Below are 23,710 nucleotides of genomic sequence, written 5' to 3'. Positions count from 1 at the left end.
CCCCCAGCAGGGGATCCTCCCGGCGACGCTCGGCATCCGTGGAGCGGATGCGGCTGGAATATGAAAGGGAGCTGAAACAGGAGGAGCTCGAGTTAAAGAGGCAAGAGCTGGAGGAGAAGGCGAAACAGTGTAAACATGAGTAGAACCAGCGCCAGCGTGAGCGGGAGGAGAAGGAGAACCAGCGTAAACATGAGGAGAACCAGCGTAAACATGAGCGGGAGGAGAAGGAGAAACAGCGTAAACATGAGCTGGACCTGGCCCAGCTGAGGAGCAGTGAGGCCCCGGCTGCGGTGAGTGAGGGGGGACCCAAGCCTACAAAGAGCTTTGATAAGCACTTGCTGGCCTGGCGTAAGGAGGAGGAGGACATAGATACCTTCCTGATGGCCTTTGAGAATGCCTGCGAGCTGCACAGGGTTGATCCTGCAGACAGGATCGCAGTTCTCACTCCCTTACTGGACTCCACAGCCGTGGAGGTGTACAGCCGACTGAAAGGGGCGGAGGCAGGGGACTACGAACTGTTCAAACAGGCCCTGCTCCGCGAGTTTGGGCTGACTCCTGAAATGTACCGGAAAAAGTTCCGGAGCCAGCGTAAAACCCGTGAGGTCACATACCTACAACTGGTCAACCGGGCGCAGGGGTATGCCCGCAAGTGGACAGCTGGGGCCCAAACTAAAGAGGACCTGCTTGACCTATTCATACTAGAGCACCTGTACGAGCAGTGCCCGTCCGACTTGAGGCTGTGGTTGATGGACCAGAAGCCGGAGAACCCGCAGCACGCAGGCCAGCTGGCCGACCAATTTGTGGACAGTCGGGCAGGGGAAGGCAGGGAGGAGTCTTGAAGGAGCAGGCCTGCCTCAACGTAGAGAGAGAGTCATCATGGGACCTCCCAAAGGGGGCCTATGGAGAACCCCCCCAAAAGGGGACCATCCAGCGGCAGGTCCCTCCGACCCACTCAAGGGGACCCACGAGACATGGGCTGCTATCGCTGTGGCTAACGAGGCCACATACGGGCCCAGTGCTCCAAGCTCAGGGACAGACCAAGCAGACCCAACCCGCAGAGGGTGGACTGGGTAAAAACCCAATCGGAGGAGGGGCTACATTCCCAGGAAAAGGGGGCTGGCAACATACCACCTGTGAAGGAGGGAGGAGGTCCCCAGGTCAGCTCCTCTGGGGGGCTGGATGCTCCAGGCTCTGGGTTTTTGGTTTACCGGGTGGGTGCAGGGCTGCCCCTCCATAAAGAGTGCATTGTTTCCCTGGAGGTAGATGGGAGGGAGGTCACTGTGTACTGGGACACGGGCGCAGAGGTGACGCTGGCCCGGTCCGAGGTGGTGGCCTCAGATCGGATGGTGCCCGACACCTACCTGACCCTGATGGGCGTGGGTGGGACCCCATTCAAGGTGCCCGTGGTGAGAGTGGGAGGCCAAGGAGGGCCCCAAGGACGTGGGGGTACACCCACATTTGCCCACGGACGTGTTAATGGGAGGGGACCTCGAGGACTGGCCCAGTAACACCCAGAGTGCCCTGGTCGTGACTCGTAGTCAGAGTTGGCAAAGGGCACTGCACCCCGACAACGGGGAAGGTACTCGACCCGAGGTGCAGGACCCTAACCTAGGGGGCAGGGACCGCCCAGGGGCACGGTTCAGAGAGACTGTGGCCTCAGACCCAGCAAGCAAGAGAGAGCCAGTCCCCATCCCTGTCCCAGCTGCTGAGTTCCAGGCCATTGCAGAAAGATCCATCCTTGCGGAAGCCCAGGGACCGGGCTAACCTCAGTGCGGTACAGACCATGAGGAGAGGTTGCAAGGAGAGGTTCCTGTGGGAGAAGGGGTTCCTGTACCGAGAATGGGCTCCCCCAGGGGAAGTAGAGTCATGGGGGATCAGGAGGCAGCTGGTGGTTCCCCAGAAGTTTCGCCACAAGCTGCTGTACCTGGCCCATGACATCCCTCTTGCAGGGCACCAGGGAATCCAGCGCACCAGGCAGAGGCTGCTACAGAACTTTTACTGGCCTGGGGTCTTTACCCAGGTCCGACAGTACTGCCAATCCTGTGACCCCTGCCAGAGGGTGGCGAAGGCCCGGGACAAGGGGAAAGCGGCTTTGAGGCCTTTACCCATCATAGAAGAACCTTTCCAGAAGGTGGCCATGGACATAGTGGGACCCCTCAGCAAGAAGACTCGGTCAGGGAAGAAATACATCCTGGTGGTGGTGGATTTTGCCGCTCGCTACCCCGAGGCGGTGGCCTTGTCTTCTATCGAAGCAGACACAGTGGCAGATGCGCTGCTGACAATTTTCAGCCAGGTGGGGGTTCCCCAAGGAGGTCTTAACGTACCAGGGGTCCAACTTCATGTCAGCCCCGCTCCGGTCCTTATGGCAGAAATGTGGGGTCCAGCACAACTGGGCCTCAGCGTATCACCCCCAGTCCAACGGGCTGGTGGAAAGGTTCAACGGGACGCTGAAGATGATGCTAAAAACATTTATGAACCAGCACCCGCAGGATTGGGACAAGTACTTACCTCACTTGCTGTTCGCGTACTGGGAGGTACCCCAGGAATCTACCGGGTTTTCACCTTTTGAACTGTTGTATGGAAGGCAGGTAAGGGAGCCTTCGCCAACGGTGATCAGGTGATGGTTCTCATCCCCGTGAGGAGAAACAAACTCCAGGTCGCCTGGGAAGGGCCCTTCAAGGTTATCAAGCAACTGAATGAGGTAAACTATGTGGTGGAGCTGTCAAACCGGGCACATCACCTTCGGGTGTACCATGTGAACATGATGAAATCATACTATGACAGGGGGAATGTGGTGTTGGCCGTGTGTGGACATTGGGAGGGGCAGGGAGATGACCCCTTAGTGGATCTATTCCCTGGGACAAAAGGTGGTTCCCCCCTGGAGGCGATTCCCCTCTCTGATCAGCTGACCCTGGCTCAGCACGCTGAGATCAGAGGGGTGCTGCATCTGTACCGACAGCTGTTTTCCAACCAGCCTGGACGCACTAATTTGACTGTCCACAGGGTGGAGACCGGGTCACATCCCCCTATAAGATGCTCCCCTTTTCGGGTCACTGGTAAAACTGCCCAGGATCTTGAAAGAGAGGTCAGGAACATGCTGGCCTTGGGGGTGATCCAGCCGTCTTCCAGCCCTTGGGCCTCGCCAGTGGTGCTGGTCCCCAAGAAGGATGGATCAATCCGGTTCTGTGTGGATTATCGAAAGCTCAATGCCATTACCGTATCTGATGCCTACCCCATGCCCAGGCCTGACGAGCTCCCAGACAAGCTGGGAGGTGCTCGGTACCTCACCACTATGTATCTTACAAAGGGCTACTGGCAAGTGCCGCTGGACGCAGATGCCAGGCTGAAATCGGCCTTTATCACCCCTCTGGGGCTCTACGAGTTTCTGACCCTGCCCTTCGGCCTCAAGGGAGCGCCGGCCACCTTCCAGCGCCTGGTGGATCAGCTACTGAGGGGGATGGAGAGTTTTGCCGTGGCGTATATTGACGACATCTGCGTCTTCAGCCAGACCTGGGAGGACCACATGTCCCAGGTTAAACAAGTCCTGAACCGACTCCGAAAGGCTGGGTTAACAGTAAAGGCTGAGAAGTGCAAGGTGAGGATGGCTGAAATATCTTACCTGGGCCATCGGGTGGGGAGCGGCTGCCTGAAGCCGGAACCAGCCAAGGTGGAGGTGATCAGAGACTGGCCTGCTCCCCAAACCAAAAAGCAGGTCCAGGCCTTTATTGGGATGGCGGGGTACTATCGAAGGTTCGTTCCCCATTTTAGCGCCATAGCTGGCCCCATCACTGAACTGTGCAAAAAGGGGAAGCCAGACAAGGTGATCTGGACTGAGCAGTGCCAGGAGGCTTTCCGGGCGCTGAAGGAGGCTCTGGTTAGTGGCCCAGTTCTGGCAAACCCAGATTTTGACAAACCCTTTATGGTGTTCACCGACGCCTCAGACACGGGACTGGGGGCGGTGTTAATGCAGGAGGATGGAAAGGGGGAGAAGACACCCCATCGTGTACCTGAGTAAGAAGCTGCTACCCCGGGAGCAAAACTACGCAGCCATCGAGAAGGAATGCCTGGCCATGGTGTGGGCCCTTAAGAAGCTAGAGCCATATCTCTTTGGGCGACACTTCACCGTGTACACCGACCACTCTCCCCTGACCTGGCTGCACCAGATGAAAGGAGCCAACGCCAAGCTCCTGAGGTGGAGCCTGCTCCTGCAGGACTATGACATGGACGTGGTCCATGTGAAGGGAAGTGCCAACCTGATAGCGGACGCGTTGTCCCGGAGAGGGGGCCCTGAACTTCCCCAGGTCACTGGGCAGAGTGACCCCGCTCAGTTCAGTCTCGAAGGGGCGAGAGATGTGATGGAGTAGGGGCTGTCTGTGTGGGGAATGGGAGAGCAGGGGAGGACTTTAGGGGATGGACAATACCGGAGCCTGTAACCTGAGCTAGGTAAGGGAGGGGAAAGGTCAACACCTTTGCCCGGGAAGGGGGACAAAGGAAGGGAGTGGCCGGAGGGAAGCAGTTTGGAGTTTGGGCTTGGGGCTGTGTGGGCGGAATTCAGGGTATCCTAGCTAGGATCCAAGCACCCTGAAAGCCCAGAAGGACTCGATAGAGGGGTCCTGACTGTGCCTGCAAGCTCTGCTGTAACCTGTGTTCCTGTTATCCAATAAACCTTCTGTTTTACTGGCTGGCTAGAAGTCACTGTGGGTCCCAGGAAGAGAGGTGCAGGACTGGACTCCCCCACACTCCGTGACAACATGTCACTGGCGAAGGGGGAGGACTCAAGGAAGACTGGGTTGGACATGGATTAGGTTAACTACTTATGTGTTGGAAGGGGCAGCTGGTCTGATTACTTTGTGGTATTCTAGAACTTCCTGTAGTAGTCCAAGAGGAGAAGTCTGGTGGAAAAGGAGGCTAAACCACAGAGTGCTTCATAAAGAGATATGCAGGTTCCCATCGAGTTCTTCCAGTAATCCTGAGGCCCTGGGGATTGGTGGTCAGCCATCTCCATGCAGATTTTCAAAAATACTCAGCATTGGCCTAACTCAGCTCCCACTGAAATCAGCAGTAAAACTCCCACGGACTTCAATAGGAGTAGAATTAGGCTGATACGTTAGCTTCTCAAAGGTATTTAGTTGCCTGGCTCCCACTGAAATTGGAGGCTGTGTGCTTTTGAAAAATCTAATCCATGGTCCATGGTCTCTTTTCTGGCCAGGACTGAGGGACATTGAGCCGCACAGATTTTGTTTGATTGGTCTGGGAGCTGGAGAGCCAGAACAAGCAGGAAGACTGTCCAGCAGCCTCAAAGAACCCCCTTTATATTCACTATTGCCTGGACCTGTTTCTTCTTGAGCCCACAGGTCTCCACAGTGACACCAGTCCGGTTTGTAATTTTTAACAGCATTGTAACATGCCATAAGCATATTTTATAGAAGAAAAGAAATCATTAACAAACCGGAAGATCAGTAGTTTCTGGAAGAACTTTTATATTAGAAAAAATGCCCATCTACGTTAAAAGTGAAGGACAAGAAACAGTGCAGAAATGGTAAAGTATCAAGATTTTATTGTTTCCATATTTTTTTAAATTTTCAAATGAGACATTTGTTTAAAACAGCAGCGAGCAAGCACGTACAAATTGAGAAAAAAGTGGCAGCGCAGGTAACTCCGTTTGGCTAATGCCCCTTCATGTACGAGATGTACATTTGATTTCTGAGCACCTTTTGTTTGTCTTGGTTTGTGTACAGTAAGGCAGTGGTTTTTCCATAAGGAATATATATATATATATATATATATATATTTATCATTGTGAATTTTAATCACATGCAAATTAAATGAAATGTACAACTCAAAAATGTTACAACGGTGGAAATTTTTCTCAGAGCAAAGCAGCTTCTAATAGAAAACAAATACGGACACAAACTTTAAAAAAGAAGGAAAGGAATAAACAACCTAAGGGCAGGCGCTATTGGCATGACAGCTCAAGCAGGGAAGATTGTGATTCCAGTGCAGCCTCCTCTTACCATAGGGAAGGGGAAAAGAATGGATGATTATCGGCAGATTTCTTCACCCGGCTCCCATGAAAGGCTTTACTCTAACCTGAGCAGCTCCACGTCAAAGATGAGGGTAGCATTGGGAGGGATGACTCCAGGATGGCCTGTGGCTCCATACGCCATGTCAGGTGTACAGGTCAGCTTTGCTCTTTGTCCTAAGCTCATCTAGTGTTTGGGTGTTGGAGAGGGGGAGGGAGAAGGGGAAAGAAAGTGTTAGGAGAAATACAATAGTCAAGTCACTAAGAGGCAGATTTGCAAAGTCAGTGAGAGTTTGGCCCCTAACTTGCTTGATGCTTTTGTAAATCTCACTAAGTCCTATTTGCATCTTTAGGCCTCAAATACCTGTGTAAATCTGGTCCCAACAATTTAGCCTCAGATCTCCTGTTCTTTTACCACTGGATAACAGCCTCTCATTGGCAATATCTAATAATCCCCTAGTGCCAGTTCTGTAACCTGACAGAGTACCCTTTCGCGCCAGCGTAGGCCCACATTATTTCTTTACTAAGGCCTCCTCTGAGCTGCAGAGCTCTTGCAAAACCTGCTGACTGCAATGGGAGTTACAGATACCTGAGAAGTCACAAGAGGCTCTCAGCACCTAACAGGTTCAAGGCTCTGGATTCAGAAAGGCCCCAACTCAGTAAGACAAGTAAGCATGTGGAGAAGTGCTTTGCTGAAGCCACCGTGTGGTTTCCAGAATGCTTTGCGTCTCCCATTTTTGTTGACATCACTGTCTTCAATGTTCAGTCCATTAACCTCTCTCTTCCTGTTTCCTCATCTGTCCAATGGGGATAATGCTACCAACCGCCCTCAAAAGTGTGTTCCAAGGGCTAATGCATTCATGTGCCCAAGGCACTTTGAGATCCTGAGCTGGAAGGTGTTGTCAAAGTGTTCAGTGATTATTATTAATTCCAGTGTAACAATCCACTAGGTGGAGCTGGAGGGTAATTTGTTTCTAGGCAGATTATTGAAAAGGATTTAGGCTACATAATTAATGTAGGGACAGTAGTCGGAGTGTTCTGGGAGGCTATAAATTGACTTATGTGGAATCACTGCCAAAGCTTTAGCTGAGTCGGCTTCTAACAGGGATAAATCTGTTCCCCTTTTTGACCTTAAATGGTCTTTCAGATTCATGCTATTTTTGGGACCCCATCATGAGTTTTCATACTAGTCCCAGGACTAAGCATATACACATCTCGTCTCTCTGTGCCAACATCTACGTCATGAAATGAAAAGCATGGCACTTACAGGACATTTGCAAACCGCCACATTATTCACTCTGTTTGTGTGTTATTTCCCTTCCTGATTTGTCCAGTTCAGGGGTTCTCAAACGTCATTGCATTGCGACACTCTTTCAACAATAAAAATTACTACATGTCCCCAGGAGGGGGGACCGAAGCCTGAGCCTGCCCGAGCCCCAGGTGAGGAGGAGGGGCAAAGCCAAAACCCAAGGGTTCGCCCAAGGGCTCGGCCAATGAGAGTCGTGGGAAGCAGTGTGGGCCACTAGGAGCTGTGGGCAGCCGTTCAAATATAAACAAACTGTCTGGCGGCCTGCCAGCGGATTACCCTGATGGGCCGCAGGTTGCCCACCACTGCCCTAGACTCTCTGGGTGCTCACCCTTACCTGATCCTCTTGACTTTATGGTGCTCACCCCTACTGGGGCTCATAGACTGCATAGCCATGCTGTCCTGATTGCAAGTGAGAGCCCTCTCATTGCTTTACTGCCCCACTCTGACTGGGCCCGGGGCTCATAGACAGAGCAGTAGCTGAAGCTAACTCCCCCCTTTGAGCACCTTTACAGGTATGTGACAGCGAGGACATGTGACCTCCCTCAGAGACTGACAGAGAGGGACAGCCACGCAGCCTACAGACACTGAAGCCTTAATGACTTGAAGGCAGCTTCCTTTTCCTTGCCCTTGGTTTAACAATTGATCATTGAACATTACATGGTGCAGTGATGAGTGGAATGTCATAGAGACTTAACAGCACAGTTCAGTATCCTATTCAGAGAGGGTCAAATTCAGTGGAAGGCATCAAATGCAGCAGGACTGGCCTTCTACTGTGTAACTACATGGGTGCTGCTCCATGACACACTACCATGCTGGATCATTGTAGGGGCTGGGTAGGCTGCACTGATGAGGTGGATCTATAAGCCAACCCTCCACTTACCTTGTAGAGGGGAAGCTTAGGATGTTGTGGATGCTGAGTGATTTACAGATAGGAGAGGATTCCATCCTCCACAGCCCACTTGGAGGAGCATGTGCAAAGCCTAGCCATCATGATCAACCCCTGAGTTCTGGCCATCGCAATTAGGATAATCAATGGAGGACTAAGAAATATTACATTAGTATGCACCTCACCATCAGAAAAACCATCCAGGATTATAGAGTGTGATTTTCACTTGCTTACTCTGATGTTAAACCATCATTATTGTACTGAACATGCTGGCATACACTCCATCTAATTTGAAATTCAGCCAGCATCATCCTTCTGTACCTGTGCAGCTCCTTCCTCAAATCCTTTAATGACTTCTTGTCTGCCGATCTTGAACCTGAAAGGCTTGTTTCGGTCTCTGGAGGAATCAAACTTCTTTCCATTCTGTAGCATCCCTGCCAAAACAACACAAACGATTTCAGTCCCAACTAAGCTTGAAGTTAAGTGCTGAGGGGATGGAGTGAAGACTGATGTATTGGTCAGATCAATCAAATATTTCCTTTTTTAAAAAAGGCTAATCCAAGATTTATAAGGCAAGAGAACCTCACGCAGTGGCATCACGGGTTCTAACAGGAAGTAACTGATTGTAAAACTATTGTAATGATTTGTATTGAGTAGCAGCTAGAAACCCCAACCAAGACTGGGGCCCCTGTTGTGCTAGGGACTGTACAGACACACCTAAAGCTAAATAACCTTTACAAGCTAAATGCCAAGGGGACAAAGAGTGGGCAGAAAACACAGGCACAGAGTGGGGAAGCCATTTGCCCAAGGTCAGAATGCGGGTCTGTGGCAGATCTAAGATAAGAGCCCAGATCTCTCGCCCAGTCCAGTGACCTCATCCCTAGAGCAGGGGTTCTCAAATTTTGTCATAGCGAGCCTCCATAAGCTACGAAACAAAAGCAATTGTGCCTCCTCATAGCTTCCAAAGGCAACACAAGGAACTGAGCGTCCTACACTCCACAGAATACAAGTAATAAAGTAAAAGGGCTTTGAGCAATAGAGCTATAATAAGGTCATAAAGCACCTCCTGTGTTAGTTCACAGTTCTGTTCAAAGCACACACATAGCAGCAGCTAAATAACACTACCTGGACATTAGGTAAACTCATTAGGGAACTCAGACCACCAAACAATTATCAGTTGTGTCAGTAGGCACCACTCCTATCTTATCAGTGGGGGGAGTGAACTTGTTTCCACAAAGTACACCGCTACCTCGATATAACACCACCCGATATAACACAAATTTGGCTATATTGCGGTAAAGCAGTTCTCCGGGGGGTGTGGCTGTGCTTTCCGGTGGATCAAAGCAAGTTCAGTATAACACAGTTTCACCTATAATGCAGTAAGATTTTTTTGGCTCCCAAGGACAGCGTTATATCGGGGTAGAGATGTAGTGGCATTCGACACCTTGTCCCCATCTCCAGATCTCACAGGCCCTGGGATGAGGAGATGGGCTCGTAGGGGTTGGTCTCACAGGCAGGGAGTGGGGCCCTCCATTAGTGCAGGTGCCCCACAGGTGGGGTCAGTGAGGTTCCAGGGTAGGGGGGCAAAGCAGAGGAGTCAGAGCATGGCAATCACTGGCCCACCAGCACTGTGAGCTCCATGTAGGTCCGCTGCAGCAGGATGTGGGTTGACGCTGGTAGCCAGGATTGGCCTCCGCTGTCATGGTCCCCAGGGCTGGGGAAGCTGGGGCCAAGGTGGGACCATCCGTAGCTGGGACCAGCTGGTTACTCTGGTGTGTGTCACCTCTGGCAGGAAATGCACAGACCCCAGCTTCCTCTGGGACCTGACCTGACCATCCACAGAGACTCCACACCGATGGCAGCTGTGATATTTTTGGTGTTAACCAAGGTGTCTTGGGTGAATCACTACCACCTGCTTACAGCGTGAGGGAGTCTTGTCTGCTCACCATGGGGCATTCTCCCAAAGTTTCCAGCTGCAAGCAATACACGCACTCCACTCTGGGCTCCATAAATCCTGCTCTTTCCCTCTGCAGGCTAGTAATTTACACACCGCACCTTGTACACTAGAGCGCCTAGTTCCTTGTTTCCTGGACAGCCACAATGTACACTGATCCGCTGTCTCCGTGGAAGCCATGCACCCCAGTTTACTAGCTTCACCTTGGTCCAACACTCGACTTAGCGCAAGTTACTAGACATGTCTACAGTACAACCAAATAAAAGTTTAGCTATCAAAGCTTGAGTTAAAGATTCAAATAACAGGATTGGAAACATAAGAGTTTCAGGTAAAAGAAAAATATCAAATGCATTCTAGAGCCTATACTTATTAACAAGTTCCTTTCACGTCAAGTAAGGTATTTCTTACCCAATAGCCAGTCCTTGCAGCACTTCTCCAGTCCAGAAAGCTTGGATCACTTTTAAGGAGACACTCCACTGGCAGAGTATCGCCTCCCTAGTGTGGATGTCGACTGTTGTCAGTGTTGATTGAGTCCCAGTTCTGAGACCCACCCTGCCACAGGTAACAAGTTTCACCTCCATCAGTTTTGGAAACCAACATTCTCATGTTAAATGGTTTCCACCCTGATAGTTCTTAGCTTTGGGTATAGACCACACACAATGAGACCCCTTCAGCGAAATAGCGAGAAGATGGTTGGACTCAGCTGTAATATACCTGCCAGGGCATGCTTGTGCCACAACAGCTCTCTGGTGTGCGCGGCCAAGCTCCGGCAACAGGGAACAGGAAGGAAGCTCAGAGCCTACTTTGCACAAGGGCCACCACCTGATGGAGGCACCAAACTGGAAATGAACAGCAGTGATGGAAAGGTTCTTTCTGGTTCAGCCCTGCTCCCCAGGGACAAGTGGCAGCTCAGTATGGCAGGAGGTGGCGGGGGGGCCCTAGAGCACAACATTCCAAGCGGCAACTAATCTTTCCCAGGAACGAACCGGGGGGTGGGGTGGGGAGGGGGCTTCGACAGAAAGTCCTGTCTGTTTGCTGAATGAGAAAGAAGGCCCTGAGTCAGTTTAAACTCAGGCTATTTATCCAAAAGCCCTTTCTTTGTCTGTTGGCCTCTGGAAAATCCAGTTTGAACTAATATATGTGTATCTCTCCATTGGATGGTACTTCTCTAGAGGTGCTACAACCTGAGTGAATTTGCCTAATCACTGTCCAAACCTGCCCCACTGTTCTTAGTTCCTGGAGGAGCTGAGGTCATCCTCTTCCATGGGATTACATACAATCCCTGGCCCACAACGATACATAGAATCATAGAATAGAATATCAGAGTTGGAAGGGACTTCAGGAGGTCATCTAGTCCAACTCCCTGCTCAAAGCTGGCCAGTCCCCAGACAGATTTTTGCCCCATATCTCTACGTGGCCCCTTCAAGGATTGAACTCACAACCCTAGGTTTAGCAGGCCAACACTTAAACCACTGAGCTATCCTTCCCCTCCCATTGCATTAAACTTAATACAATAAGATCTCCCCAATGATATTGCAGGAAATTGCCACATCTACCAAACTTACAACATTTAAAATCTACACAATCCCTGCAATAAAACAACAAATAAATAAAGCAATTGAAATATTCATAAACACCACCAAGATTATTATCACATGCACCTACAGATAATTCACTAACCCTCTCAAAACCGTTGCTTCTTCAGTCTCAAATCCCCCTCTTCCGAAAAATCGCAAGGGGGGAAAAAGGGCAATATTATAGCAATGGTAGGTCAAGTACATAGTGTTTCTGTTAAGGTACAATATTAAAAGCATAACTACTAATACAAAATACTATGTGTATCATATGCAGTATAGATAGCCAGGTGAATGTTGCTATGTGTGGTCCTGATCTAAAGTCCAGTTAAGTCAATGGGTGTCCTTTCATTGACTTCAGTGGCCTTTGAATTAGGACAGTGATTTTCAACTCGTGGTCAGCAGGCCCTTGGAGATCCACAGACTATGTCCAAGGGGTTCACAAAAGGTTGTTGTTACCACACAACAGTTTTCAACCAGTGGTTTGTGGACCCCTGGGAATCCACAGACTATGTCTAAGATTTCCAAAGGGTCCGTATCTCTAGTTGAAATTTTTTAGCAGTCCATAAATGAAAAAAGGTTGAAAACCAATGAATTAGGGCATATATTACATTTTATTGTAGTGCCGCAAACCTTCCGCCATAGGAACCTTGAGCCAAATTTGCCGACAGTTAAATCTGTGTAAATAGGGAGCAATTCTCTTGACTTGTTACTGCAACTGGGATTATTTAATCTGCAGAAGAGAAGAATGAGGGGGGATTTGATAGTTGCTTTCAACTACCTGAAAGTGGGTTCCAAAGAGGATGGATCTAGACTGTTCTCAGTGGTAGCAGATGACAGAAAAAGGAGTAATGGTCTTAAGTTGCAGTAGGGGAGGTTTAGGTTGGATATTAGGAAAAACTTTTTCACTAGGAGGGTAGTGAAGCACTAGAATGGGTTACCTAGGGAGGTGGTGAAATCTCCTTCCTTAGAGGTTTTTAAGATCTGGCTTGACAAAGCCCTGGCTGGGATGATTTAGTTGGAGATTGGTCCTGCTTTGAGCAGAGGGTTGGACTAGATGACCTCCTGAGGTCCCTTCCAACCCTGATAGTCTATGATTCTATGAATTCTGCACCAGAGTAACTAACAAAAAATTTGCCTCGTTGTACATAGGAGTAATTCAAATTATTAGAGCTGGTTGCAGAAATGTAAAGAGAACACACAGAGAACTAAGCAGTTCAAGTGCGCATCAGTGTTGGACAGGAGGGTTGAAGCACCAGTTAACTTTTCTGCTTTTTCTTCTTCTTCTTTTCTTTTTGGCAAGCTCAGTCAGTATCTTGTACTTGTTCCCAGAGAAATAACCAAAGGGCACAAAGTGCTAACATGCATGCGGGTAGAGCAGTCACTCACCTGCCCCCACTCATCTTACACCTTCGTTCGCCAGTTCATCATCACTGCAAAGGTACAGTTCACATAGATTCACAGCCAGGAATTTTTCACTGTGTCAGGCAAGAGCACTACCTGCTCCCAGTAAACAACAGATTAAGCTCAGCATCTTCCTTCTTCTCTTGCTCAGGGAGAAGGACTATACTTTAGTTGCATGCATACCTCTCAGTGTCCCTAATCTCAACCCCAAGGTTACCTCAGTGCCACCCAAACTTCATGACCTCTCACTTTTTAACTGCTGAAAATTATCTGCATCAGAAATAAACACTCTTGGTACAGAGTGTGACGGTGCACCCCTAAGGCTTTATGGAAATATGATTATGAATGTATAATGACATAACTGGAATATGTTTTATGCTACATATGCCATGTAACATATCTCTGTAAAGGTTCTGATCTACTGAAGCTATTCATCCTATTTGTATGCATGTGTCATTGTTGTATTTGAAGTTATGAATATTGGCTGTGTACTTGCTTGATTTCTAAGTAGCCTTAGTAAAGCATTTGGTCAGCTTCTTGAGAAAGGAATGTGCAAATTATGTGCCCAATCAAGAAACACATAAAGGACAATGAATCTTGGAAGGCTCCAATCCACATAAGAAGTCTACCTGAGGATGTTCAGGGTAGCATGTAAACAACAGCTGCTGCCTGTAAAAACTGAGTCATGCGTGGACATGTGACTTGCCCATGTGATTTCAAAACTCCATCTTGGAGCTGGACTTTGCATAGGAGAGAGGAGGGGGTCTCCACCCACAAGAGAAAGTCTATTTAAACCCCTAGGAGACCCCCTCCATTTGGTCTTCAGCTGGCTAAAGAGATAGCTTCTCCACTCCCAAGCACACCTGAAAGAAACTGGAACAAAGGACAGTAACTACAGGGGGTGTGAGTGATTGCTGGACCCAGACTAGAAGGAGACTAGTCTGTAAAAGGAAGCTTACTGGAATTCCTCTGAGGGTGAGGTTTTTATCTGTATTCAGTTTTCTTACTGTATGAGACATACTTAGACTTGCGTGTTCTATTTTATTTTGCTTGGTATTTCACTTCTGTCTGTTACTACTTGGAATCACTTAAATCATACTTTCTGTATTTAATAAAATAACTTTTTACTTATTAATTAACCCAGAGTATGTATTAATACCGGGGGCGGGGGGCAAACAGCTGTGCATATCTCTCTATCAGTGATATAGAGGGTGAACAGTTTATGAGTTTACCCTGCATAAGCTTTATACAGTGTAAAGCGGATTTATTTGGGGTTTGGACCCCATTAGGAGTTGGGCATCTGAGTGTTAAAGACAGGAACACTTCTCAAGTTGCTTTCAGTTAAGTCTGCAGCTTTGGGGTAAGTGGTTCAGACCCAGGGTCTGTGCTGGAGCAGATGGGAGTGTCTGGCTCAACAAGACAGGGTGCTGGAGTCCAAAGCTGGCAGGGAAAGCAGGGGCAGAAGTAGTCTTGGCACATCAGTTGGCAGCCCTCTGTGATCCATCCCGTCACACAGAGGTTACAGCAAAAGTCTTACAAACACTAATGGAAGGAATCCCACAGAATTTCAAATTTTCTGCATGAATCATTTATTGTGCCCCTCACTGTGGGTCTCTGTCACACATTGATCCTGTCCATATTTGGGCTTTGGCAGTTGGAGAGCATGGCTGCTTGGGAGACAGTGAAGGGAGAATGCTTGTGGGAAGGACAGGCTCCATACCCAGAGGTGTAGTCCGGACATGAACCCCAACCTGAGCAGCTTTCTATTTCTTTCCCTGCCTAGGTTAACATGTTTACCCTCTAAGAAGAAACGTGATCTTTTGTTGAAAAAGATTAGCTGACTGTGACTGTATTTTTCACCACTGAGTTGTTCCACCAGTTTATAGTCACCTAAGAAAAGTTTCTCAGTATTTCTGAGAGAATTTTAGCACAAGAAAGATGGTGATTGGGGAGATGTGTATTGGCATTTGGTGCCACGACAGACAATTACTAACTCAAATTACAGGAAAGGTAAAGACTGATGGTTACTTTTGAGCTTCTGTAGCCACTATATATTTAAATCAGGGTCGATATTTAAAAGGCAAATGCAGGCAGCTTAGCTGTTTTCCTTTCCTGTCCTTTCCTTTCCTTTCCTTTCCTTTCCGTATTATATATACTGAATATAGAGCGAGAGCAACACAATTAATTATTTAATATGCAGCTGACATTGGCCAACAGGGACACAATAGACAACTATTCAATAATGCATTACAGTACGCCATATATCAGTGTTATATACAACCACAAGGCAAAATGACTGAGCCTTGTGTGTTGGTTGGCTTCATAGTCAAGGGAATGACATGCAAATGTCTAGTTCATTCCATAGGAAGATATTATTCTGTCTTAACTGCTTTATAGATTTGTATATTTTCAAAAGGGAAGAAAGCATAGATTTGGTTTCAAGGCCAAAATGAGTTTCACAGGATTTCCATACCAACCGTAAGGACAGCTACAGATTCTCTACTGCCCCCCGGCCTAAAATTAAGACATTGTTTTAGGGCCTAATTCTGCTACCCTTACTCATGCTGAGTAGTGCATTACTCCATGAGTAGTCCCATTGCAACCAATGGGATGACTTGCAGAGTAAGGTACTATTTTATGGGAGTAAGGGTGTTTTAATTGGGCCATACTGGGCATGCTACGAAACCACGCAATAAATTTTTATATCAATATTTTAAACAGCATGTACAGCCGTGGAAATAGTTTGCATCTACCCAATAAATATCAAATATACACTTGTAGCAGATTACACAGTAATATACTATATTATATTGGGGTAGGGCTCTGTGTTCCAGATCCTTGGCTGTGGCCAAGGAATACAAAGTACAATCGAGGAGTGTGGCAGGGATTCAAGGTGGGACTACCCAAGGAGTGAGGTACTGCACCATGTGAATGTGAGTAGCACAACCTGGCCCAAAGAAAGGAAACACCTGTAACATCTAATCAAACGAGATAAAATAACAATATAATCAGGCATCCTCTTCCTTCTCAGTCTCGCTATCTCACTATCATGTGCACATTAATCATCCTGATCTTCCTCCTGTCCGTAGATGCACATGCTTGCAACTGAGGTATCCTGCCAATGGACTTGACACTGTGTCATAGGTTCACCACTATGGTACGTGTGTGTGTGTATGTGTGAACACATGGGTGAGCATCTCCAGTTACTAATCCTGGTGGATATACTTCCTAGTACAAATTGACAATGATTCTATTACATATTCTTTTCATGATAGTGCGCTAGAATGTCATATAACCTACAATGACCTTATTGTTCTGGGCAGGATTGGCAACACTTTGGTTTACCAAATCTCCTTCTCACACTGGCTGCACTCCCTTCTGAATACAGGCTGTGCTGAAAGCTTCACGTGGCAACTTCGCACACTGGATTCCCTTGGCCAAAGCTAGTGACAAGCTTCCCAAAGGTTGTGTATGTCTAGGAGGGAGGGTACTGGATTTAGAGGTTGTCTGTATTCAGAGACAATAAACTTGATCATGAAAAGAAATATTATTAATGAATTACCCCTTAGTGCCAATCTGTTAACATGGTATTTTGACCCTGGGGAGCATTCATTATTTTTAAAATACCATCTCCCATACCCCAAGTGAAGGTCTTAAGAATATGCTCTTTCCTATAGCCCCCTTGCTGATCAGTTCTTTGTCACATTCAATTTACTTTATGCACAACACAGTTATGATTCTAATGTGGAAGATCATCTTACTGAAACTTTATTGCTGTCAAACAGAGCAACCATCTAACACTTTGCAAAGGATTTAGCAACCACTGAGCTATTAAGTATTTGGGTGCAACAGAAAGAAACTCTTTGGAAAGAGCAAGACAAATACATGGGAAGAAAAGAGAGACAAATGTTAGAAAGAAACAATTATGATTTACAAAAAAGGGTGCCGACTGCCTGAGCCATGAAAGAAGACACAGTCAATACACCAGCGTCACTAATAATCTAAATAAGTCAGACACAGACAATGCAGTTCAAACATGATCTCATACATATATAAAATATGCACGTTGCAGAAGTCAAACACTAGTATATTTATCTTGGGCATCCAGCACTCTGATCTGTATTGGGAAATTATCTCAGAAATGTATTTTATTTTGAGGTCACTGGAAAATAGTATTAGCAGGTGTTATGCAATATCCTCTCCCCTGCAAATGTCCTGAAAGTTACTAACACACTATCTCCTCCAGTCACAGATTCCATATTGGAAAATAAGACATGATATCACTGGCACCAGTGGGATAATAGCACACAGGACTCCATGGTGCCTCACTTAGGGTTTCCAACCATCCAGGATTGGCCTGGAGTCTCCGGGAATTAAAGATTAATCTTTAATTAAAGATTATGTCCTGTGATGAAATCTCTAGGAATACTGCCAATCAAAACTGCCAACCCTAGCCTCACTTCAGCACAAATATCTACAGTTTCCAGTGCAGAAAGGTGAAAAAGATAACTGCTTTTACGTAAAGTCCTAATAGCCTGGTCAAGGACAGACAGAGAAATTAAGGGTATGTCTACACCGCATTGTAAACTCAGGTCTGTGGGACTTGGGCTTGTGGACTCAGTGTTTCCAAACCCACACTTGAGCATCTGCATTGCATTGTAAACCCAGGCTTACAATTGCTGGACCCAACTCTCACAGCCATGCTAACACGTCCATACTGCACTCTGCAGACCTTCTGACTTGGGTCTGTGGCTTGACCCAACTGTAACTGCAACCATACTGTAAAATGATGGGTTTCGACCCAAGTCACGGCAGGACTCAGGCTCTGATCCCCTCCCCTAGCAGGTTCCTAGGACCTAGGCCATGAGTGCTTGCTGACCTGAGTCAGACTGATTTGTGCATGGACAGAAGAAAGGCTTGGGATCAGACCTGAGTCAGAGGGTTTAGTGTACAATGTAGACATCCCTGAGGGTTTCTCTATATTCCAATAAAAAACCAGAGGACCGAGTCTCAGAGACCAGGTCAGTTGACTTGGGCTTGCAGGGCTCAGACTGTGGGACCATAAAACTGCAGTGCAGACATTCTGGCTCAAGCCGTAGCCCAGGCTCCAAGACCGTCCTCTTCTCCCACGCCAGCCCCCTTGCAGGGTTTCAGAGCTTGGGCTCCAGCCTGAGCCCGAAATCTACACTGAAATTCTATAGCCCCGGAGCCCAAGCCCTGCGAGTCCAAATCAGCTGACCCGGGCCAGCCGCAGCCATGTTGCAAGTCTTTTATTGCAGTGCAGACATACCTAAGTGACGTCCCAAAGGCTACCCAGTGGGTCACAGGCAGAGTGTGATTTAAAACTCAGGACTTCCTGATTTGCATCCCAAACTTATTGCTCTAGATCATTCTGCCTCAGGTCCTTCAGACTGTCAGTTTGGGGACCTGTTAAGAAGTCACTTACTGCACAGTAATGTGCATACTGACAGCACTCTATAAATAATATGTGATAATCGTTAACTCCAGCCTTTGTGTGAACCCTGCCAAGGGTTTATTAACAAACTATATACAATATCATCAGCATTTTATGGTCAGAGGTGTCATCCTGCTTTATGACTGCACATCAGTACATCTACACTCTTTATCTTTGTCATAGGCGTCAACGTTCCAAAGAGCACCTCATTCACAGAGCGTTATTATTTCAGATTGTTACAAAATCTATCATCTTTTTTAAAAATATAGGTTATACTGATCAAAGGTGCAAATCTGTTAAACTGTGTATAATTTATTCTTCCCAGCTGCTAGGAACAAGCCTGCTTTCACACAGACTAGTGTTTCCCAGTCTTGTTTTCAATGTGCTTCAGTGCAGACACCAGCAGTGTTATATATATCCCTCTGCCAGTAAACTCTCTGACTACATGCTGAAATACTGACAGCTGAGACAATCTCTTTATGCCATTTTGACCAGGTTTAACTCAATACCTATTGCTGCTGGTAAAGGGCCAGATCTTCAGCTGGTGTAAACTGGCACAGCTCCACTGACTTCAGCAGATTCACACCAGCTGAGGATCTGGCTTAAAGTCATTTAATAGTAAAGTGAACCAAGCCCTAGAGAGTATTCTGTAGGGAGCAATCCTGAAAGGAGATGGAATTGTGTGGGACTGTGATCAAAGCAGGGGACCGAGAGTCTTAATGACTTGGTTCTGCCATCAACTACCTGTGGGACCTTGACCAAGTAACCAAACCTCAGTTTGTCCTTCTATAAAATAGGGATTACTGATTTGACCAAGTCAGACAGCGAATAGGTTGCACAACCAGGAATAACAGTATTAATTATGAGGTTTAACCTAACTCAGGGGTCTAGGGAGGCTTAATTGAGGAATACTTCTCAAGTGCCTTCAGAGCTTCAACTGAAAGGGGCTATAGCAGCACTGATTGTTGTTATAAATAGATCTTCTCCAGCTGTAACTTTTGATTCTATGATCTTATCAAACTAACGCGGGGAAAAGTGGCAGCTGTTATCTTGACAGATGGGACCCAGGCACAGCTCTGCAGGACATTAGACAGGAGGCTCTCTGAAGAACAATAGGAATTTCTAAGCTTGTTTCTATTTTCATGTTCTTAACAAGCCACACAGATTCTTCTAGACTAACTAGGAGATCACAAGCAAAGAGAATGAAAAATAAACATTTTAGGGGCAAATTGTTGAGTAGTTTGGGTCCCAAATTTAGGGAAGGGCAAATTTGTAAAGGGGCTTCAATCCAGCCTCTATCTGTTTGTAATTCCCTTTGGAGATTCATAAAATCTAGAGATAGAAAAGACCCGCTGGATCACCCAGCCCCAGATACTACAGGGCTGTTCCCTACAGTCCATTCGCTAGTGTTTTGACTAGCCTAAGGATCCAAAGCAATAGAGCTTTCACCACTTCCTAGGAGGACTTTTTCACATACAACTACATCTCAGTTAGGAAATTTGCCCTCCAGTTGTGCACACAAATGGGGCTCATATTTGTAATGCTATCATTTGTGCAGATATGTCAGAGTGCTCAAAAACAGTGCATGCGAGAGACTGTGTGGACAAAACTGCACAGGTACAAACCGAGGCAATTTTTGAAATTTTGGCTCACTATGAAGAGAAATGTTTGCATGAGAACATTTTATTTTAAACTGATTTTTTTATCTTGACCATGTCCCTTTAATGTGGAAGTGTTTGTATCCAAAAGAAAAAGGAGAATTACAAAATTTACTGTAAAACCATCTTTTAAAAAATTAAAGAATAATCAAATATATATAATATAAATAACTTTACTGTATTTCAGTGTTTCCTACAGGTTACTGAAAATCAAAGGCAAGCTAAGTTTAATTATCAGAGGTGTGAATTGGTAAATTGTGAATTGGTAAAGACCCAGTCTACAAAAACCCTCTGATCACATTTAAGGAAAAACATTGTGACCCACACTGGATAGGAAGTAATAGGTGTTATTTGTACAAGAGACCCCAGCACCTATTTTCAGTAGCTCTGTAAATCCAAAGTTGAGCTGTGATTGACATAACATGGGGTAACCCTGCATTGTTTAGCCAGATAAAACTTCTGTTGACGTCAATAGGAATAAAATGTGAACAATCTGCACCATCTTTCAAAGCAAAACTAAGAGAAATAATCCTTAGCATCATTTGAAACAAAGGACATTTGTATGGGAATTCAATTCAATGGAAGTAATAGCAGGTACAAACAGCAAAGACAAAATCACAGCAAATATCTTGGTGGCATAACAGAGGGGAAAACAGAAACAAACACCTGTTGCGAGTGAGCTCAACAGGAACAATGGGAAAGCATTGCACAAGCAGCAGGACCAACACACCAGTTGATGCAATGGGAGATAGCAAGACTTCAGGCTCCAAAACAAACAATTTATGGATGATGACATTAAATGAAAATACGGAGGGATGAGAAAATTCTGCATCCGCTCACAAGACTGGTTACGGACTGATAAGGCACTGGTTTTTATCACCCCAGGTCAGTAGAGACTGAAAGTGATTGCCATTTGAAGATTGTCCTATATGAAGCAAGTTGATGATCTCAGTTCCTATCAGACAAGCATCCGCATGATAAAGGTCACCACACAGTCAGCACTCTTGTTGGTCATCTCATTAGAGAAGCTAAGGATTGAGACTGACCTACCCTTTCATCCCTGGAGGTTTTCTAGGACATGGGGGAGGTAGGCTGTGCAGAGAAGCTTGTATATCCACTGCATATTCTAGTCTATATTCAGATAGAGGGCTTCAGTCTCTAGGGCTCCAAGCCAATATCGTTCATGAGCAATACACTGAGAGATTCATTATTATTGTTGTTCGTTGATTAGACTGAATTATAATATTTTCTGTGAAAGTTACTCTCCAAAGTAAAGAACAGAAAAATCTCAAAAAACATCAAGACACTTGTCTGCCTGGTTCCCATGAAATCACTATGTACTGTAAATGAGACTATTTCAGTGTACATGTTCCTTCAGAGAACGTGGTCCAAGAGCATTGTGTCTGTTTCTCTCACTTTAAAGCCCCTCCCTCCCAATGCAATAAACACCACTATATAACAAACAATATCATTATCACCAGACTTGACACACACCATCTGTTGCATCATTGATAACTTCTTACAACTTTATCTTCATCTGCCTTGGACAGAGATTGTTAACATGTGACCCTGTGGAGCTTCACTCCTTATCATGGGCTCTGACTGTATTCTAACACAATTCCTGCAAATTTGACACCATCAACTCAGGATTGAACAAAGACTGTGAATGGCTTGCCAACTACAGAACCAGTTTCTCCTCTCTTGGTTTTCACACCTCAACTGCTAGAACAGGGCCTCATCCTCCCTGATTGAACTGACCTCGTTATCTCTAGCTTGCTTGCTAGCATATATATACCTGCCCCTGGAAATTTCCACCACATGCATCTGAAGAAGTGGGTATTCACCCACGAAAGCTCATGCTCCAAAACGTCTGTTAGTCTATAAGTGCCACAGGATTCTTTGCTGCTTTTACAATTCCTGTGAAGAGTTCTCCAACAAGTCCATGTCTCTAAGGCTCCTAGTAATCCATCCATTCCTAGTAAATTTGCCTATCGCACCTTGTGATTGGAGTGCTGTGCCTTGAGGTGATGGGATCTGAGAGTTTAGAGGCTGTCTCTGAAACTAGGGAGGTGTACTGAGTTCATCCCTCCATTGCAGATGTCTGCATTGTATCCTTTACTGATGTAGCTTGATCAGGGTCAGAGATGCCTTCTGTTTTCTGTAAGCATCTTGACATGGCATGAATAGGGCTCTTAATCTATTTGTCTACTACTTTTCCTGGTAGCCAGCCTAGTGAGGTTTCCATGCAGACTGTATCTCTGAGCTGGAAGACAGGTAGGAGTATGGTTATCTGCTCTTTGTGTTTTTTCCACCTGCTTTGCAATGGCTTCAGTGAGGCAAGAGCTTTCTTGGAGGTGTTCGGGTCTAGTAATACATGATGAGGGAAGATTTGTTCTCAGCATCAGAGCTGTGCTCAGAGCTGTGCTTGAACAGAGCTGAGTGTGGAACGTTACCTGATGCAGTCATTCTGTTAAACACCGATTTCTTTATTTGAATGGTTCTCTCTGCCATGCCATGCAAATATCTTGGATTGGCATGTGAGTGCAACAGTACCCATTTCTTTGCTTACAAATGGAATGTGATCATGCACTAACTCCTTGGAATACCTGGAGTTATAAATATGACAACCGCTGCATGTGCTACATCATTAATGTCATTACAAATGTTTGCTGAAGACAAAGATACCTGCAACTATTTTGTGCGCTGATGTATTAGGAATCTAGTGAGGCCATAATGATTCAGATTGGCTGCCCTGTGTTCTTAACATACGTTGCGTACTTCGATAAGTACCATTATGTGTTGGGCCACTCTCGGGCAATATATTATCTGTTTGGCAATCATGTGTTTCAAAGCCCAATATGGCATCAGTTTAGGACTGACTTGTCTCCTCCTTCCATAGCCAACCATTGCATACGGGTTTTTCCAAAGCTTGCGGATGGGTGTCTTTTAATGTGTCCTCTCATGATCTGTGTAGCATCTCCATACTTAATATCAAGGTGACATCAATCTCATAAACAGCTTTCTCTTCAAGGAGTTCAGAATCTGATTCTGTAGATTGCTGTGCTACAGCATTAGATTGTGTGTTTTGAAATCAGCATTTCTTTACCAGTTGTGTATATAATGTTCAGATCATCTCTCTGTAGTTCAAGTAGCTTGTGCTATTACCTTGCAGGAGTTTCAAAGTGTTTCCAGAATATGGTCTCAAGTGATTTATGATGGTCTGAAGTAAATAAAATTCGATAAGGGCAAATGCAAAGTACTCCACTTAGGAAGGAAAAATCAGTTGCACACATACAAAATGGCAAATGACTGCCTAGGAAGGAGTACTGCAGAAAGGGATCTGGGGGTCATATGGACCACAAGCTAAACATGAGTCAACAGTGTAACACTGTTGCAAAAAAAGCAAACATCATTCTGGGATGTAGTAGCAGGAGTGTTCTAAGCAAAC

At 46.3% G+C, this 23,710-nt stretch overlaps 1 protein-coding gene and 1 long non-coding RNA gene across 3 annotated transcripts in view; one reads left to right on the top strand and one right to left on the bottom strand.

Moving 5' to 3' along the window:
* Positions 1 to 5,661: 5,661 nt before the first annotated feature.
* The window catches only part of FKBP1B (FKBP prolyl isomerase 1B), an 80,860-nt gene continuing 62,811 nt past the window's right edge, over positions 5,662 to 23,710 (bottom strand). For both annotated transcript variants that reach the window (XM_050951083.1, XM_050951082.1), the window contains exons 3-4: positions 8,539 to 8,651; positions 5,662 to 6,209 (exon numbers count right to left, since the gene is read on the bottom strand). In XM_050951083.1, the coding sequence (XP_050807040.1) occupies positions 6,081 to 6,209; positions 8,539 to 8,649 (240 nt within the window). In that variant the 5' untranslated portion in view covers positions 8,650 to 8,651 and the 3' untranslated portion in view covers positions 5,662 to 6,080. The remainder of the gene's footprint in view (positions 6,210 to 8,538; positions 8,652 to 23,710) is intronic.
* LOC127049817 (uncharacterized) lies at positions 11,172 to 16,593 on the top strand. The gene is made up of 3 exons (XR_007774074.1): positions 11,172 to 14,124; positions 16,239 to 16,306; positions 16,473 to 16,593. It is a non-coding gene; the product is annotated as an uncharacterized LOC127049817 (long non-coding RNA).

This window comes from Gopherus flavomarginatus, chromosome 4 (genome assembly GCF_025201925.1).
Source record: "Gopherus flavomarginatus isolate rGopFla2 chromosome 4, rGopFla2.mat.asm, whole genome shotgun sequence".
In the NCBI taxonomy this organism is placed as follows: domain Eukaryota; kingdom Metazoa; phylum Chordata; order Testudines; family Testudinidae; genus Gopherus; species Gopherus flavomarginatus.
The sequence above is the reverse complement of the archived record's forward strand: the minus strand, read 5'-3'. Positions and strand labels throughout refer to the sequence as shown.